The sequence below is a fragment of the Dermacentor andersoni genome, chromosome 5 (assembly GCF_023375885.2).
Source record: "Dermacentor andersoni chromosome 5, qqDerAnde1_hic_scaffold, whole genome shotgun sequence".
NCBI lineage: Eukaryota > Metazoa > Arthropoda > Arachnida > Ixodida > Ixodidae > Dermacentor > Dermacentor andersoni.
The window spans coordinates 61,215,340-61,233,822 of record NC_092818.1 but is presented as its reverse complement, the minus strand read 5'-3'; the positions used below and the strand labels follow the sequence as shown (position 1 = coordinate 61,233,822).

At 45.0% G+C, this 18,483-nt stretch overlaps 1 protein-coding gene across 4 annotated transcripts in view; it reads left to right on the top strand.

Annotated features, from left to right (window-relative positions):
• put (activin A receptor type 2 punt) overlaps window positions 1–18,483 on the top strand; it is a 49,947-nt gene that overhangs the window by 11,147 nt on the left and 20,317 nt on the right. Inside the window, exons 3-7 of one of the 4 annotated variants that reach the window (XM_050177976.3) lie at window positions 3,395–3,550; window positions 5,970–6,286; window positions 8,493–8,660; window positions 10,067–10,306; window positions 16,567–16,705. In XM_050177976.3, the coding sequence (XP_050033933.1) occupies window positions 3,395–3,550; window positions 5,970–6,286; window positions 8,493–8,660; window positions 10,067–10,306; window positions 16,567–16,705 (1,020 nt within the window). Of the gene's footprint in view, window positions 1–3,394; window positions 3,569–5,969; window positions 6,287–8,492; window positions 8,661–10,066; window positions 10,307–16,542; window positions 16,706–18,483 lie in introns of all 4 variants that reach the window. The other 3 variants (XM_050177975.3, XM_055070748.2, XM_055070747.2) reach the window with 3 other exon arrangements.

Genomic DNA, 18,483 nt, shown 5'->3' with positions numbered 1-18,483 from the left:
AAAAGCCTTATTTTTTTTAAATTGAAATATGCAAGACAGCCTCAGTGCAGCATTTTGTGTTTGAAATATGCACGAAAGCGTACAATAATTTGGAAGTTATTGATTCTGTAACTCATAAAAATGACACAGAAACTGGAATGCTGGAAAACAGTGCCCACCTGGGTATCCAGGTGTGATAGCAAGGTCCGCCTGCATGCTATGGGTTTGGGATCTGCATCATGTCCATTTGCCGCCAGATGCCTGTGTTGTCTGTTAAAGAGCCACTTAAAGACTGTTGATCAAATAACTAGGCAATTACAAGCCCCGTGGCTTTGCTGAGATGTACTTCGATTATCTGTACCACTGGCTTATAGCCACTTTAGCTATAGTGAAATTTTGTTAATGTTATCCTTTAAAGGGGCACTAACGAGATAAATTATTTGAGCTGTGTTAGTAAATTCGCCTTGTAAAATACCAAAAAAGCCAGTCTTGTCACGATAAGACATTCGGTAAGCCAGAACAGCCACAAAAACAAAAGACCTATGGCAACGCCGCCTTAAAATTCCTGCACCAGCTTCATGGATTTTGGCACTGTCGGCTTGGGCCTGGTTAAATATTTATCTGTTAAGATAGATTGCATTGTATTCATTCAAAAAGAGCCAAAGACTGTAGTTTCATAAACTTTTACTGAACAACAACGGCAAAAGTGAAAAAAAAAATATATTTCACAATCCATGACGTCACACTGATGTATCGGCCCTGCAGTTTCATTGCAAAATTGACAAATTAAACTTTGACTGTCATTTTCTCTTCTAATGATAAACCTAGTATCATTTTGAAGTCAATGAAAGTAGGGTTCTTTAACAATACCTTATCATTATGGACTGATTCAGTGTTTCGCTTCAGTGTCCCTTTAAAGGGGCCCTGAACCACCCTTTGGGCTTGGTGAAATAACATAGTCTGCAGGTGGCATACACTGCTGCGAATATCTCAGCCAAGTTTTGTTGTCGTATGCGGGGCGTGGAGCTCGCAAGCAGAGTGCAAAGTCACCTTTCTCTCAAACGCTCTCTTTCAATCAAACAGAAGCCTCCTCCTCACACTCCTCTGGTCGCTTTATTTTGTAATAAAGCTGATTCCCATACACAGCTGCTATTGGTAGTTGCGGTCAGCTGTGCAACGTAGATACCCCGGCCACCGCAGGGTGCTGACATGAGTCCACTGGCTAAGTGCTCTGCAGTTCGCTGAGAACAACCCCGTTTGGCTTATGTTTAGCGCGTCGTAGGTATGAAAACCAGAAGTCGAGGCGTCTACGTTAACATCCAAAATGAAATTTGAACTGCACTCTGCGGTGACATTTAGAGGGCACAACCACAGTGAAATGCGATATTGTTGTGAGCACACCCCACTCTGCCATAGCCTTCGCAGTGCAAGGCATTGAAGAAGGAATGCAGGAGCACAGCGGAGGCCATGCTTGATAGCCTAGCAACTCCGCTTCTGCTGAACGCATTAAAGTACTTTTTGCACCAAAGTATTTTTGAAATAGCCTGTTTTCACTTTAAATGCTTTTCTCCACTTCGATAAAAAGTGGTTCGGGGCTCCTTTAAAGAAGTACTGACAAAATTTTTGTCTTGTTTTTACTGGGTAGCTGTCAACCCAGCAAATGTGCTATGAATCCTTCAGTCCTCGGGAATGCAATAAACAATTAATTATGTTACTGTTTATGCAACCGGTTCGAAACGCACCAAATGCAGCATGGCTTTGGACATGAAGCAGGAGACTATTCACATGACAAAAGCCTGAACTGATGGTCTCGTGATACTAGGCACCACTGATGTGTACACACACGCTATGACCGTGCTGCTGAAAGCCATCCAGCGTGTGACAGTATAATAGGGGAGAGAAGGTCCCCCTGCATTTCTAAGAGGAGCGCACAATTGTAAGGCCCAGTTTGGCTGCTTTTGGCGACACGTTCGTATGGCCCTCAACCAATGCACCAAGCCAACTGGCACGCACTTGAGTTGTTTGTGATCCCACATGGCTACCGCCTCTAGTTTGGTAACGTAATAATCTCCTGCTTCAAGTTTGAAGCCATGGTATACTTAGTGTGTGTTGTTAACTGATGGAGTAAAAATTGATGTAATGAATCATTTGGGGCACTCTTGAGAAAATGATGCTTCATACCATAGTTATGGAGTGTATAACTATTGAAACAAGAAAAAAAGAAAGGCGTCACACAAAATTTTTGCGTTTGTACTTTTAGAAAAGGTGGAAGAGAGTAAGGACCATTGCTCTCTTTGGCCACATTTTGGATCGCTCACTTTCAGAGACGTTTAACCTTCAGTGCATATTGATTTGCATGAGCCTGCGAACATTGTGCCAATCACTACAGTGAGTGGATCACGTCACACAGTGAAAGTACCCGCAAATGTAGTGAGCCATGTAGCCTGTCATCAACATGGGCCGCACTGCCTAGTTTCATTCGATGTTGGAATATGCGACAATGCGTCAACCTGTTTAAGAGCATTCTTTTAAAACCCTTGATTTCAACATTATGTGTTTTCCTTATTACTTTTTCTTGTGAACAACTTTCGGTTGTGCAGGCAGTAATACTAGGGGGGGGGGGGGGGGGCAGAGAATGGGGGAAGGTTAATGCACGATTCAAATCGGTTTGTAATTGCTTTCACATTTGGTTTCACAGCCTGTTGCACCGCTGTGTTCTGGAAGCAAAGCTTTTACCAAAAGGAATTCATGATACTGTCTTTCTCATCATTACTAACAAAACAACCGCAAATTAAAAAGGTGCGATCTTTGATTCATTCAAGAACAAAAACAGTCATCCAAGAGAAGGTAGCGTAGAGCTGCAATAGAAACCCATACCAGTTCTTCAATAAGCAAATGTCACAATTGGAGAAGAGTCCATCCTTGTCTGTGGATGGCATGCAACGCCATAGTCTTTCCGAGGCAGTTGCTCTACCTACAGCTAACGGGCAGGCTCGTTGATGGTAGGACAGAAATGAACAGTTCAGAGCTCTTATTCAGTTAGTTTGCTGTCGTGCCTGGAGGACACAGTTGCAGAGGAACGGAAAATGCAGTCAAAGATGGATTAGGTGGCAGCAGAGATTGGGAAACTTGCAGGCACAGGACATACCCACCTGCTGCAATGCAGGGGTGCAATTGGAGATTGCTTCAAGATGCCTTTTTCTTGTAGTGGACATAGAATAGGCTGGTCATGATGATGGTCATGTGGTAGAGTATGCCACTTCTGCCATGACTCCACAATACCTTTTAGAGGCTCTCTGTGCAAACTGTGCTGTGTAAGGAAAAAAAAAAAATAATGAGATCATGTGAAATAACATTGCCTGTACTACACATGTGCCATGTCTTATGCTTTCTGTTTTCGTGGTTTTGTGTTCAGGTTGCTGGGTGGGAAACAACCATGACTGCAGTAAGAGCCAGCATTGTGCTGAGACGCGACGAGAGCCGAGTGTCCAGCTTCTTTTCTGCTGCTGCGAGGGCGACTTGTGCAACACTAACTTGAAGCCCTCGGCCGTGTACACTTCAAACTCACTCTGTAAGGGGCCTCGGAAAGGTTGTGGCATTTTTGGTCCATGGCACATTGATGAACATGGCATGCCGATTTTTGTGCATGTTTGTGTGTGTCGTGTGCGTTTGTGTGTGCATTGCATCAAAGGAGTACTGGCATGAAATTTCCGACTTAACATTTTTTTGTGTGTTAAAATGAAGATCCAAACGTACTGCAAAGTGGCAGGGTTCATTAAGTAATTTCCAATAATACTTGTTTCTGCGAGCCAGGTTCAGCTTTAGCACCCAAAGGTGGATGCACCATGATGTTTTGATACAGGGGGTTGTGCTTCGTTCCTGTTCGCACAGCCAGAAAAAATGAAGGCACCTTTTGTCGTGATTGGCGAGAGTTTAATAAAAAGGCTTAGAAAGTTATCGCCCCCTCTGCCCCCCATTTCGTCGGCAATAAAATATCTTTCCTAGTTGTTTAAGAGTTTTTTTTTTTTTCTTAATGTTAAGCATAATGACCTTTAGCATGCTTTGTCGAGGCTTTGGATGGCCTTGAAAGCCCGTTGTTTTTCTTAAAAGCTGCTGTGAGCACCTAGTGACAAACATTTTGTCGAATAAAGGTCGTGGTGACTCTCTGCACCAGTTCCTTTGTCGTGTTACTTGTATTGATGTGTTCATACTTTTGTAGTTGCTTAACTCTGTGTCGCCCAGTTGAATGTGATTCGAATTGAGAATTCACTCCAGCGCCTTTGCTTTTTCCTCAGTTCGTCCAAATAGAAGAATGATTATCAATCTGTTTGCTACGTCAAGGCACTTTCCATAAATAATTGGGCTTGATTAAAATTATATAGTGCTTTGACTTCAGCTGCCTGTAAAATGATCTTGTGTAGAAAACTCGTGAAATTTGTGTTTGTGTGAGGAAAAGAACACAGCCCTTTAAAGAAGGACTTGTAGCAGACGACACACGAAAGCTCCAAGTGCCATAGAATTTCGTACATTAGGACCAGGGTGGCGATTTGGGCGACTTCGTTAGGCATAGTGAACTTCTTCTACCCTGCTGTCAGACACAGACACAAGAAGGAGGAGTGCAGGACACACAAATAGCTTCATGTGTTCTGTGCACATCTGCCAACTTTTAAGGTTTTATTGTAAAATGTTTGATTTATCGCAGAATGTTTGCGATTTTTGCATTGACACAAACAGTTTACACAATTTTTTATTGCCGCATATTTTAGCGCAAACCCCCTCCTTCCCCTGCACCCTCCCCTTACACAATGTCCACCCCCTCAAAAATTTCTGGGGAGAACCCTGTTATATATTCAAATAATGGTTAGTATTTTTAACAAACTTTAGTGTTTTTCGGTTTCCATTCTCGTGTTTTTTCTTTCTTTTTTTTTATTCTCAGCTTGGCAGGTCTCTGTGCCCTTTCTTGTGTCTGCGTCTGTCAGTGCTAGAAGAACTTATCTTACAAGAATCTCTGGAATTAATAAGTCGGATTGCGTATGCCTGCACTGGTGGACCGGTGGCTACGAGGTTTTTTCTGCTGGCCATTAGGTTGGCCACTGTGGCCACATTCTCATTGGGGCAGATTGCAAAAACACTTGCGAACTTGGATTCAGCCCCACATTGAAGAACTCCAGGTGGTCGAAATTATTCTAGAGTGCTCTATTACCACACCCCCCCTATAGCCTCAGTGGTGCTTTAGGATGCTAAACCCAATCAGTTAATCAGTCAATCAATTGCTCAGTGGAGCACTCACATCTTTTGTCTGGGGCAGTGCTTGTTCTATGGTGCTGTTTCTTTCTTCACCAAAGTTTGCATCAAACAGGCCAAAATTAGCTCTGTGGTGTGTTTGGAAATTTCCTTAGATAAAAACTGTGAGTGAATCTTGTTGACAGAACAAGGAGGGCAAAACCAGGAGGTAGATGGGTGCTTTGCAGTGTTAGTTTTGCGCGGGGTCCTTGTCTCGTCCTGTGCCACGAACGTACAAGTCAGGGCAGGCACATTGTCGGCCAGCCTAGGATCGTGCCTTTAGCTGCTTTGTGCTATATTATATATAACCAGCGTTATAGCTCCATTGTGATGTTAGGCAACAAAAAGTATGGATTAGAGGGCAAACTCTGGCAGCTGATAATTCTAATTAAGATTGAGAGGGACAAGTGGAGTTGGGCAGACCATGTAATGCCTGAGTAGATAACCAGTAGATAACTTGCCCAGTTCTCCATTTCGATAACATTTGGTCCATTGAAGTGACAGAATGGGTGCCCATGGAAGAGAAATGCAGAGGATTACGTGGCGTTGTGAGATTAGAAAACTTACAGGCATGGGACAGGGTCGGGCTGATGCAAGACGAGAATGTAGTAGAGATCACTAGGGAGAGGCCTTTGTCCTGCACCGGAAGCCTGTGATGACAGTGGCGATAATGCGCGCGTGACAGTCGGCCTTGTGCTGTGATGCAGCATCGACGAAACTGTCCCCGCCTGTGCAACTGGCCCCTCGGGGCAGCCACCGGACCGAGACGGTGGTGGCCTACTGCCTGGTGCCCCTAGTGGCCCTGGCGGCGTTGCTGGTGGGGCTGTGCTGGCAGCAGCGGCGCAAGCAGCGGCAGGGTCACTTTGCCGAGGTGCCCACGGCTGAGCCCACCCCGCTGCCCTCGCCCGCCCTCGCACCCAAGGCCATCCAGCTGATGGAGGTCAAGGCACAAGGCCGCTTCGGAGCCGTCTGGAAGGCCCGCTGGGGACTGCAATTTGTCGCGGTCAAAATCTTTCCACCCCAGGTACTACCTTGGCGATTGAGCATTGTAGAGCCTGTTACTGTACGACCTAGAACCTCCTCTGCAACCATTTCCTTTTAGGTGAAAAACACCAGGCTCTTTAGTGTGCTGAGATCAGACTGGACAATCAGCCTTTTATCGCAGCAAAGGTCCTAGAAGCATGGATGGCAATTTTACAGTGATGCCTTCTGCTTGATTCCTTGCCACTATTATCATCCACCATTCATGGCCAGCTGATGCCATTGATATTGCGGGTGAAGCATATTCCGTATTTTACGTGTGGCTTGCAGCAATGCACAATTTCGTGTTTCTGTTGTTGCCAGTACTCACCACCATGTGTGGCAACAAGCGTGAATAATGGTAGCTTCCACAGAGGCGACGGTACTAAACGCGCTGCCCTCAGGACAAGGTTATTGTCTTGCAAGTGATCTCAACAGATCTTGATAAGTAGGATAAAGGATGTTGCCACTCGTCTAAGTATACTTGAGAGTTAGCTCACCGTGATCTGGAAGTCGGAAGAAGCTATCCCGAGCCTGGTAAAGAAAGTGACAAATTCCCATTGAAAGCAGTTTAAAGGTTGAAACTAGCATACCGCAAATAAAAGTGTTTTCGGTGTGTGCACTGCTCTTGCAACAAATTTTGGATATAGATAGCCAACCCACTTTTCAGAACTACTCGCACTTGCCTGCTACCTACTCCATAAAATCGTGTAGGTGTTCTGTGATAAAATCGAATTGTAGTTCTTCAGTTGAACCAACACATAACAGTGACCGAAATTGCCAACGCTGTACCTGATCTTGCTCAATTTTTGGGACATAATGCGCGCATGATGGCGTTATACAGAAAATGTGCCAGCCATGAACAAAGTTGCCATAATTCAGGTTGCCGCCTAACGTCCATGCAATAGTAAAGCGAACCTTTTTTTCTACTGTGCTGTGGGTTTTGCCGCAGCAATGATCGGACTGTGTTGGGAGCGGTTCAGTTCTGTGGACATGGCATTCGGTGTCGTACCGCTCTGGGCAACACGTGAGATTATGTTGGCAAGCTGTGGTGATGGAATGGACGCAAAAGCTTTGCTTGCACTTGTCACCACAGTACGTTGGATGCATTTCTTTTTGTGCTTTCCATGTGACATGTGGCCGCTGTGAAGAGACGACTTCGGAAGCACGGCACCAAAGTGGCCACCAACTTTCAGATTCAACAAAATTGACTTTTTCGTTTGTTATGGAGAATAGTTCTTCAGATTGCCTGATTTCGGACATATTTAAAGGCCCTTCTGTATGTAACAATAATTTTAAAAAATTAGTTGGCGACTGCACTTTGCTTAAAAGGTAGATTTTCAGTTTTAGGGATATTTAAATTTAACAAAGTAAAGCACAGATTTTTCTGGCTTTGTTATATTGAGGTTTGACTTTATTTAGCTCAGATGTTTGTGACCTTATTGACTATGCAAGTTTATTGTCACATTTAACCAGTGGTTCATTAGAGTAACAGAATGGGTGCTTAGGGAAGAGAAATGCAGAGGATTATGTGGCATGGTGAGACTGGATAACTTGCAAGTCTATAACAGAGTCAGCCTGATACGACACAAAAAGGAAGTGGAGATCACTGGGAGAAACTTTTCGGTGCGGGACAACATGGATAGGCTGGTGGCATTCGTGTCATGGAGCAGTTTGTCATTGTCAAGCAGAACAAAAATGCTTTGCTAGTGCCTTGGAAGACCTTAAAAATCTGTTGCCATGTCTCTTGCTCTCACATTAGCTGTTACGAACTCCGAGCGTGTGAAAATCCTTTAGGTTGCAAGATTTGAGGACTGTTTTGTTTAGTTTTATAGCATCACCTGCAGCCAGAACACCTACTTTACATTTCTGTCAGGGAACTACTTTAACCCTTTCAGTTCCACTGATATACTGGCACATTTCTTTTCCACCACACTCCTTTTGACCCTCATTTGTCAGATAGGAACGTGAGGACCGCACCAAGAGAGCATTTGCCATTATCCGTGTCATTTTTTCATTTTCGCATAACCAAAAATAGAATGTTGTGCTTGCTTTATAATGTCTGAGAAAAAAAAAAAAAACCTGACGAGGGGGGTGCATCACCTTCGAAAAAACCCGACACTGGAAGGGTTAAGTGGCTCTTTCCAATTGCTATCGCTGCATCAGTTAAGCAGTGGTGACGGCTTCAAGTGTCCTTGAACGTTGCGCAGGACAAGAGCTCATGGATGGTAGAGAAGGAGATCTTCAAGATGCCCCAGATGAAGCACGAGAACCTGCTGGCATTCCTTGGCTCCACGAAGCATGGCGACCTGAATCACACCGAGTACTGGCTGGTCACCGAGTACCACGAGAGAGGATCGCTCTCCGACCACCTCAAGGTAGGGTGCTCCTGTAAAGCCAGTTTGTATACGTGAACAGATGGCGGAGGAAGTGAGCATAAAGAGAAAGGAGGCTGCCACGATTACGGTTCAGCGTGGCTTCGTTTGTTTGAATTGGTAATGGCTTGAGTTGGATTTTTTTGAGTGGCTATCACGTGTGCCCTTCTCCAGTCAATACCATGTTCTGTCGACATAGAATGTTCGGCAATTGCGCTCGAAGACGCTTCTTGCTTTTTAACATCTAGCAGTATCGGTTGAGGTGTCTTTCAAGATTTCCAGTTTCATTGATTGACACCCGATTGTAGTCGGCTTGAAGAGCTTTGTAACAACACCCGGCCACTTTTTCGGAAGCTTGTCATTTACATTTTTACAAGCGCATGTCAAAGCTCCTTTGTCAACTTGTGTGACTTGTGTGACATGTGCACATGGAACGTGCGAGTAATGTGGGCTAAGGCCTTCCTGGTGCCGGGAGCATACGGTATTGCAGCACATTTCCCGGGAACAGATTGACTGTAGTTAGGAATGTATTGAACCTTTGGGTAGTTGCTTCTTTTTTGTTCGTAGCAACAACTTTTGGGCTGTGAGACAGCTTACCCTTTCTGTGTTTTCTTCGTACAGGAGATATGCACGTTTGTGAACAAGAGGGAGCACTGTGATGCCCGTTGTTTAGTTCAGAGGCTAACTACAGTAAAATAAAGCACATAAAGAAGTTGATGCTAGAGATGCATGGTACAGAATTAAGCGTTTGAAGTGTGTGTAGATATAGTATAAGAAAAAACTTGAAAACTCGCATTATTGCCAGATGTTACGTGGACGGGGTGGGGGAGAAGAACCAAGACCTCCCTGGTGCAGTTCACTGCGCCTGCTTGTTGCCTAGCTCCAGACAACAAGCTGATTGTGGTGTATTTGCAATTCTTTCCTCATTTCTTCCTATTCCACTAGTTTTCTGCTGCAAGCTGCCCTAATTGAGTCAAATACGACAGTAATTGCTATAATTGCACAACCCTACTTAATGAGCTTCGTCCAGATTTGCCGCCTTTTGCGATTCCACAATATAGTGTAATGTCTTTGATAAAATGTGCAGTGGCCTAAGGAAACTTTAAAGCATTTTAGTAGCAGAGGACAAGACAATTGGGCAAGGGAAAAAAATCTTTACGAAATGCTGGGCCGGCATAATGTAAGAACTCCTTTTGCTAGATCCTACTCCTTCTCTATCATCCACGATTCATGGCTAGCCAGTGTCACTGACAATGTGGGCAGAATGCCATTCAGACCATGGATAAAGCACGAAAAGGAATAGCATTGGAATAGAATCGTTACACCATCCCGGCTCGGCCCCATTTTAGTGTGTGAAAAAACTTTGCAGCCGTGCGGAGTGTGTCACAAACGTGGTGTTGTTCACGCAGGCTCACCTGGTGAGCTGGGGCGAGGTGCTGAAGATAAGCGAGGGCATCGCCCTGGGACTGGCCCACATGCACGGGGAGCGACCGGCCAACAAGCTGGAAGGCTACAAGCCCCCACTGGCACACCGCGACTTCAAGAGCAAGAACGTGCTGCTCAAGGCTGACATGACGGCCTGCATCGCGGACTTCGGCCTCGCCCTGGGCTTCCCCAGCGGGGTGTCGCCAAGGCAGGCACACGGACAGGTGATTGCTCCCCTGCTGCTTATGTGTTTGCTCGTGGCTCGTGCTCACCGCTAAATTGCCAGATGTCGCAGGAGTGGGTGCAAAAATTGAACACGCATGCTTGAATTTTCGCCTGTCGGTTTTTCCGCAGAATGAAAGTGGGGTGGAGAATGTGCCAAGTCGTGACCGTCAGCTTACCGCTGTCGTTCAGTGTACAGTCGTTAAATTCTACTAGTACCCACGTAGGCAGAAAATTGTAGAAAGGCCCATGCCTTCCTTAAGAGTACGGAATGGAGTTCGGTAGGTCATGTACTGGCATAGAGCAGCTAGTTTATGCCAAAGGAGATGAAGTGTAGTCTAGGACAACCAAAGATCACGTGGTGGGGTGAAATACAGGCGTAGGATGGTGTAAGCTGGCCCAAGGCAGAGGTAATTGGAGATTGCTGGGAGAGCCCTCTGTCCTGCATTAGACATAAAATAGGATGATGATGGCAATACAGTCGCCGACCGTTTATTGAGACCTCACGGGGACTGCGGAAATGTCCGAATAAACAGGTGTCCGAAAAAGCAGATTAAGAAAAAGAAAAAAAAGAAATCCTTTATTTCGACGCACTTATTCGGGCTCGGCAGTAGGCTTGAAGGAATAGTAAATGCACCATTGCATGCTGTTTCGTTAACGCACAATCAGGTAAGCCTGAATCTCGGAGAGGGTCGTACAGTCGCTATAGGCGGCTGAAAGCACAGTCACTGCGCCGGCATTCCCCAGCACAGTCTGCGCGGGCACTGTCAGCGCCATTAGACACTTGACACGATGTTTCCATATGCCACGTTAAATCACCGCAACCTCGACACAGCACACAAAGCAAACATCATCACGCTGTCACACCAACACCAATCGCACAAACGAAAAACGTGGCCTATATTCGCAGTATCGTGCACGAAGAAAGAAACAAATCAGCTGCTGGAGTGTCATGACATGGCTTACTAAGCTGAGACCGGAACTGCTGTAGCCACGAACCAGGCAGAAACGATGATGATGAGTGGGGATTTGCAGTAGCGCCACTTCGTGGGGCAGCAAGGAGGCTCCGTTCAAAACAAAAATGGCGTCCAGCAAGTCGAACCATGCATCGGTCAGAGTCTGTGCATGGTGCTCTCGATCAAGTTGGCTCAAGGATTGTCCGAAAAATCAGACGAGAGGTTGCAAGGTGTCCGAACTTTCGGCAGCTGTTATATATTATGGTCTATGGGGAGAAAGGCGGTGCCATGAAGCAGACTGAATAATCGAGCATGTCCAAATTTTTGGAGTCCGAAAAATCAGTCGGCGACTGTAATGTAAACACTCAAACATTTTAATTTCCTGCATTGTGTTTGCTAGTTATGCTCAGAACCTTTGAATGCTTATATTTTGTTTTGTTTGTTCGGCATTTGGGCCCTAATATATGTTTTGACTTTTTTGACATTCCCCGATTTTGTTTTTGTGAGGCCTCGTCAACTCAGTGCCCCAAATGATGCCTGCGGGGTATTTTTCAAATAAACAAATGAATGAAACATCCAGTAAATAGCATCCGTTCAACAGTTGACTTGCGTTAATTCACCCCTGAAGGTACCGATAAAATTGATTGAATTATCCGACAGGTTGAATGAAACAAGGTGCAGAATACACCGCTGATTCATTTTAACAGTATTTGCCCGATTCTAACTTGTCCCTGAATCAGAATGCGCGCCAACTTTCTGTGTCCAAAGTAGAAAAATAATGTAGAAATCACAGTGAAGCTCCTAAACAAAGTAGAAACCTGACGTGCTTACAATATTTAGCAAGGAAATGGGCAAGGGTCTAATATGTGTTGCGCCTCAAAGGCATTTTTTTAAAGTCAGCTTCGTTGCAATGCACATGTGTTATGCAGTAAAGCATACAAAGCCACGAAGGTGGTTTTAGTTTTGTGTTTGATTGCACCATGCAGGCAATTTCGGTTCAACTTTTTTGAAAAAAAAAGGAAGAGCTGCACATTGGAATCTGGTAAATACCATAGTCAGACATTGTGAGCTACGGCTATTGCTTGAAAATCTTTCTAGGGCAGGCCGAAAATAGGCATTTTCAAAAGATGAGGCATGTTCAATACGTTCACAGTCCCTTAAGCTCCTCCAAGACAGAAGCTGCCTCTAGAGCGGTCACCATTGGTCATTCACATGTGTGCTGACTGGTCAAGTTCGAATTATCTGTCAAAAGCCGATTTTAGGATTGAAGTAATGAAAGTTCGGGCCCATAAGAATGCATGGGCACTGGCCGGGTTCTTCGGTCCATATCGAATTAACTGAAAAATCAAATTGACCGGAATCAAATTAATGGAAGTCTGCTGTATTATATAAACACTCTGCGGAGAGTCGTCATGAAACAGTATGGAGGCAAATATTAGCAGTGTGCAAATTATAATCTTGAAACCAAATCGAATACGAATTGAATAGTGCCAGAAAGGAAGTGAATATCAAATAGCTTTAAAATAATCAATAGCTCTTTACAATCGCTGACCAATTGTATGGACTTGACAGTGACTGCCAAGAAAGTCGGGTTAATAGGAAGCCTGAAATATCAAATTTGGCAGAAGTGGAGCTATTCCACAAATGGGCAAGAAAGCTTGATAACATGTTGTTTGCTCACATGCACTTGCACGTGACTTGATAAGCCTGTATTTCGACCATTGTCGTGCTGTCGCTGCAGATAGGCAAGCGCAGTCAACGCAGCAAATCACCTTCCCTGGCAATTTATACAGAGGTCCAGCACACTCCAATAGCCAAATGATCGTAGGTTTCCTCACAACAGTAATTCTCTAGCACTCCCTTCGCTTAATCATCGCCCTCATCAGCGCAGACATCGAAGGTGGAATTGACACCACTTGAAGCTGTTTGATTATTCGTAATTGCAATCAGAGAAGTTGCCAGAAACCGTGTTGCTATTTAACACTAACGGGAGCAAACGCTGGATGCACAGAATTCTCATGGCAAATTGCAAACTCCCCAAATGCGGCCTCAACAGCTTGTCAGCTTGGCTTGTCTTGGCAGGTTCAGCGGCTACTAGATCTACTACGCTTTGCTAGTTTCTGTTTCAAGCAGGTGGCAGCGACGTGGCCGACAGCGCATGGAGAAGGACCTATCAAAACTATAGAGTGTACTAGATATGGGAGTGGATCCAGTGCAAGCTCTGTGCCGAGTCATTTTTTTTGTTTTTTGTTTTTTTGAAGTGTTGGTGGAGCCACCGTCACATTCTTCTGAATGAACGAACCTGTGCACCGGCCGTACGCATGTCACGTCGGAGACCCTTCTACAGCTGCATGGACAGTCGTTTCCCTCTGCTGTATCAAGTTTTGCTACTTGGTGCAAAACAGTAGTGCCTTCGGCGAGGTTTACTCATCCTTCTAGAGAAAGTAGAGGCGCGTATGTGTTGTACAGACAGCACCGTTGAATGGAAGTGATGAGCATCCTGCCTGTACCGTGGGGCATAATCACTCATGTGAAAGTTGCACAGTGTGGCGAAAACAGTGATTTTATTCCCCACTGGCTCGCTGTAAAGAAAGGGAAGAAAAAAAAAAAACAATGAGAACAAGGCAAGAATGACTGTGCGTCGAGAAGACAACGGCACGTTGAGCAGACGACAGTGGCTCGCTCCATGATCTCGGTGCAGCCAATGAGAGAAGCCGGAAGAGCCAGAGCTTCAGAATAAGGTGACGCCAGCGACGCCGCCATTTCAGTGTTTTTTTTGCATTACTCCCGATGCTTTTCACAGTGCCCACTGGATGCCACTCCCCAATTCTAGTATGTCCTAATCAAAACATCAGTATCACTCTTTCTGCTCCAATCTGTGGCCAGATAATCATATGGTCATGCAGGCAGAGCTTGAATTATCAAGCATCGTGCTGTAAGGTGTCAGAAATGTCAGTCATCCTCGTCAGTCGCCTATGGAGCTAGGGAGGTTGCCGTGAAGCTCTCTGAATAGTTGAGCACGTCCATATTATAGGTCGGCAACTGTACACCTTTACTATAAAACAATCTTCATATCATAGCGTATTCACAACGTTAGTAAGTTAATTACATTGCATTCATTATAGAGTTTTATATGAAAAGCATAAACGAAGCATTAGGAACAAATGAGCAGTGTACAGTGTATCCCAGGTATACCGTATTTACTCGCATAATGATCGCACTTTTTTGTCAGAAAAATTGACGCAAATTCAGGGGTGCGATCATTACGCGGGTGAAATTTCCCGCAAAAAAAAAAAATTTTTTTTCGTCCCGCTTTTGCTGCGGAATGCGGGTGCGGGACACCAAAACAAAAATGGCGGCCGGCGGAGCAAGCCGAACGCGCCGAACGCGATTTTTTTTTTCTTCTCGTGAGTACATTACATGCATTGAAACAGTTTCTTCCGTATCAGTGATGCATAATATCGTTAATATCGGCAAGTTTGCGGCAATAACGTAGCCATGTCCACTTTGAGGGGACAGAAACAGATGGGCGCGCTTAGCTGCCAGTGACAGAAACGCATGGCCGGCGTGTTGCGGAAACTGCGGCATCTGTCTTCACTACTATCCTAACAGGGCACGTTTCCACTAAGGCTGGGCGAATATCTTAGCTGTGTTACAAGTGTCGACGTATGAATAGGGTACAGTTTTAATGTATCAGTGTAAACGTGGCTACTATCATTGCCGCGCGCGATTTGTTGCGTGCACACGAGTGCAGGTGAAAAGAATCGAAAGGCGCCTTTTTTGTTTTTGTTGACCACAACCATTATAAAGCCTACCCATAATAAAGGAAAGTTTGGTTGTACCTCTTTTTGTCATGGAAGTGCGGAAAGTGATGAAAGTAATGAAATGAGGCATCTACTTAAGAATGTTTGGTGCGTGCAGATGAGTCGTTCGCGTAGCTTTCGACAGATGGTAAGCGCGATCATTATTAGCTAGACTTGGCACACGACATATCGCTGCGGCAAGTTCGGGGTGCAATTGTTACACTGGAAATAAAAAAAATCGAATTTTGACGACAAAATTCAGGGGTGCGATCATTACGCGAGTGCGATCATTATGCGAGTAAATACGGTATTGAGCTCGACAGGGACCCCGAAATAGTTCGATATAGCAACAATTCAAAATATAAAATATGCCTACCTGAAGTTTCTCTGAGATCTCCACACCTCTCGGACAGTGTCTTGAGGTCGCGAGAAGTGGAATCTTATCAATTTGCTTCTCCAAGGCCGTGTTGAACGCATGTGGAGATCTGTGGAGGTTGGAGTTGAATTCATCATGGCCGCTTGCAAAATCCTGAAATACTGTTAGTGGAAAGCCTTTGAATCAAAAAAAAAGAAAGAAAAAGAAATAAAGAACCCCCCTGGCAGAGCATCATCTGCAGTTTGGCATCCCTTGCCCGTGCCACTCAGCGAAAAGATCGAGTGCCGTCCAAGCTTTCTTGTGGAACGCACATTGGACCGGGAGGCCTTTCGCATTCTTGAAGCGGAGTGGCGATCTGCTCTTGCCAATAATGAATGGCCGCAGTTTGCATTAATAGGTAAATATGTGCAGCGAGCAAAAGTGAGAGCACCCTGCCCAGTTTTCCTCTATGGCATCTACTGCCCTTAAGATTCAGCCGCTTGTTGACAGCGTCTGCCAAAAACTGTGCCGCTTCAAATTTGTCTGTATGAAATATTTCCGATGACTCAATCGAAGTAATCTCCTTGCCGTTAGAAGCGCAATTGCAAGGCCCTGGCACGGCGTTCGATATATGGAATGCTGCGGTACATGGCTATTCTTTTGCATGGTATTTTTGTGGAAGTTCGCAACTGTTCTATATAGACAATGATTTGATAGATCCGAGTTTGATATATCCGGAATCAACTGGCGTGCGACCTGTCCCGCACCATCATGCGTAGATGCGCAGGCACAAGCTTTACTGAGGGACTCATTGGCGAGCGTGGATGGTAGCGATTTAGCCGGAGAACTCTGGCTCTGTGATTGACATACGTAGTGTGCTTCCCAGCATGACTTTGGGTGCTATGGCTGCCACAGTTTGATTTGTTGCACACTTGCTTTATCGCACTCATACTGTCATTTAATACTTAGTGCTGCTGACCATAAAAAGGTGTAGGGCACTTGGCCACTGTCCTTGTCAAATGTGCAGTCATTACCTGCTTGCCTGCAATGCATCACAGAGATTGCTTGTGGAGACAAACTGTCAGTAAACACGTGTGCCCTCATGGAGAAATGTTCGGGGAAAGGCCGCAGCGGCTCTTCTCGCCCAGGTGGGCACCCGCCGTTACATGGCCCCCGAGGTGCTGGAGGGCGCCATCAGCTTCAACCAGGACCAGTTCCTGCGCATCGACATGTACGCCTGCGGCCTGGTCCTGTGGGAGCTCATCTCGCGCTGCTCTGCGCAGGACGGCAAGTCTTTTCTCTCGTTTTCAGCGTCATTCTTTTGTGGGACGGTTTTCACGCCTGCCTGCTCGTCTACCAGAACGACACTAAAGAGGTACAGTGGGTGGGCTTAAACCGAGGCAGCAGTCTTTTGAAATTCTCATTTTTGTTAATTTCTTGTGTAAAAGAAAATGAAGGCCGAACTTCATGTTTTCTTAATCTTGCGCCAAAATCCCAGTGCTGGCACATCAGTGTGGTGCCGTCTATTTCAAAGTACTTCGTCGTGTTTGGGCTCTCTTGGCACAGTAAAAGTTCTCGAGGCTTCATAAGTTTAGTCTTTGGATCTTTATCTTTACCGATACCGCAACGTCAGGGCGACCTGGTATGGCAACTTCAAGGCAGCATTGCCATCGTATTTCATTTTTGTATCTTTTCTGGCTTACCAAGCCTTCTATCATGATTACACTATCCGTTTTTGTGCTGTAAAATGATAGTTTACTACAAATACAGCTGAAGTTATTTTACGTAATACTACTTTAATAACATGGTTACAACACTGAAGTAGGACTGCAAATTGTGTGGAATGTCTAATTAAATGAAAGCAATGATGATAAAGTATTTACAGTCATCTACATTGTAAAAAAATAAAATAAAATCTGTTTCCTCAGAACACAACAGGCCATTCAACAAGTTGTGAACTATCCATGGCCAAGTCAGCTCGTCACAATAATAATAATAAAAAAAAACAATGAGTCATTCACGATGAGCTCAGTCGTCAAGGTCCCTTATGACATGGTATTTTCACTGGGGGGTCCTCAACGCAGATGGGAGCATGGCTTCATGAGCCATTGCGGTGTTTTGTGCTTCTTACCATTCACATGAACTGTGCAGAGATTGAGGGATGTCAATGTTGGCAGACAGTTCCAGCGGCCTACAGCCTCTATATGAAGCACACGTGGGGGTATGGTTACGCTGTCCCAAGGACACGGGAATTCCTCCACAGGTGAGGTGAAAAACATAAGCGGATTCATCGCTGAGATGCGACATGTCTGTGAAAAACAATCACTGCAAAGCGAACAAGACCACCAGACACCCAGGAAAGCAGTGGGGATTTTGATGCCGTTGTTAAGCGCAGCGTGAAGGTTGCTAGACTAATCGACAAGACCCCACTCTCCACCCTGCCAAGTGGGGGTGTTTTGTATCGGCGCAATAAAAAGTGTCCCATTCTTAAGAAATGTCTACTACACCGCTTTGACCCCATAAAGATGTGACTTTTTTTTTTTTTTTTTATGTCACGTGATGCACACTTACTGCTGTGAAGCGAAACATTTTTCCTCCTTCTGAATACCACCTTGAAGACATGGCGTTCTGCTAAGCACAAGGTCAAGGGTTAAATTTCCAGCCACTGCTGCAGTTGCATTTTGATGTGTCAGATATTGACCAGATACTTCTTTTTTGTCAACGCGTGCGCCAGAGGGCCCAAGGTGGCCAAAAATTAATTCTAAGTTTTTCAAACTACAATGTCCCCCTTGTTGTTCTGGCGCTCTACAAGTCAACCGAGCAATCAATAAATAAATTCCATCAATAAAATACTGCTTAGTGAGCCTGTTTTGTGTGAACAGAGCCATCCATAAAAAGAAACTGCTGCCGAACAGTCAAGCAAGCTAGCTATGACGCATATTTTAATGCATGGTGAGTAGAAAGTGCAAGATAAATTGTATGGATACAGTATTTGCACGATTCTAACGTGCATTTTTTTCTTAATAAGAAGTGCAGTCAAATTCACGTGTGCGTTACAATCGTAA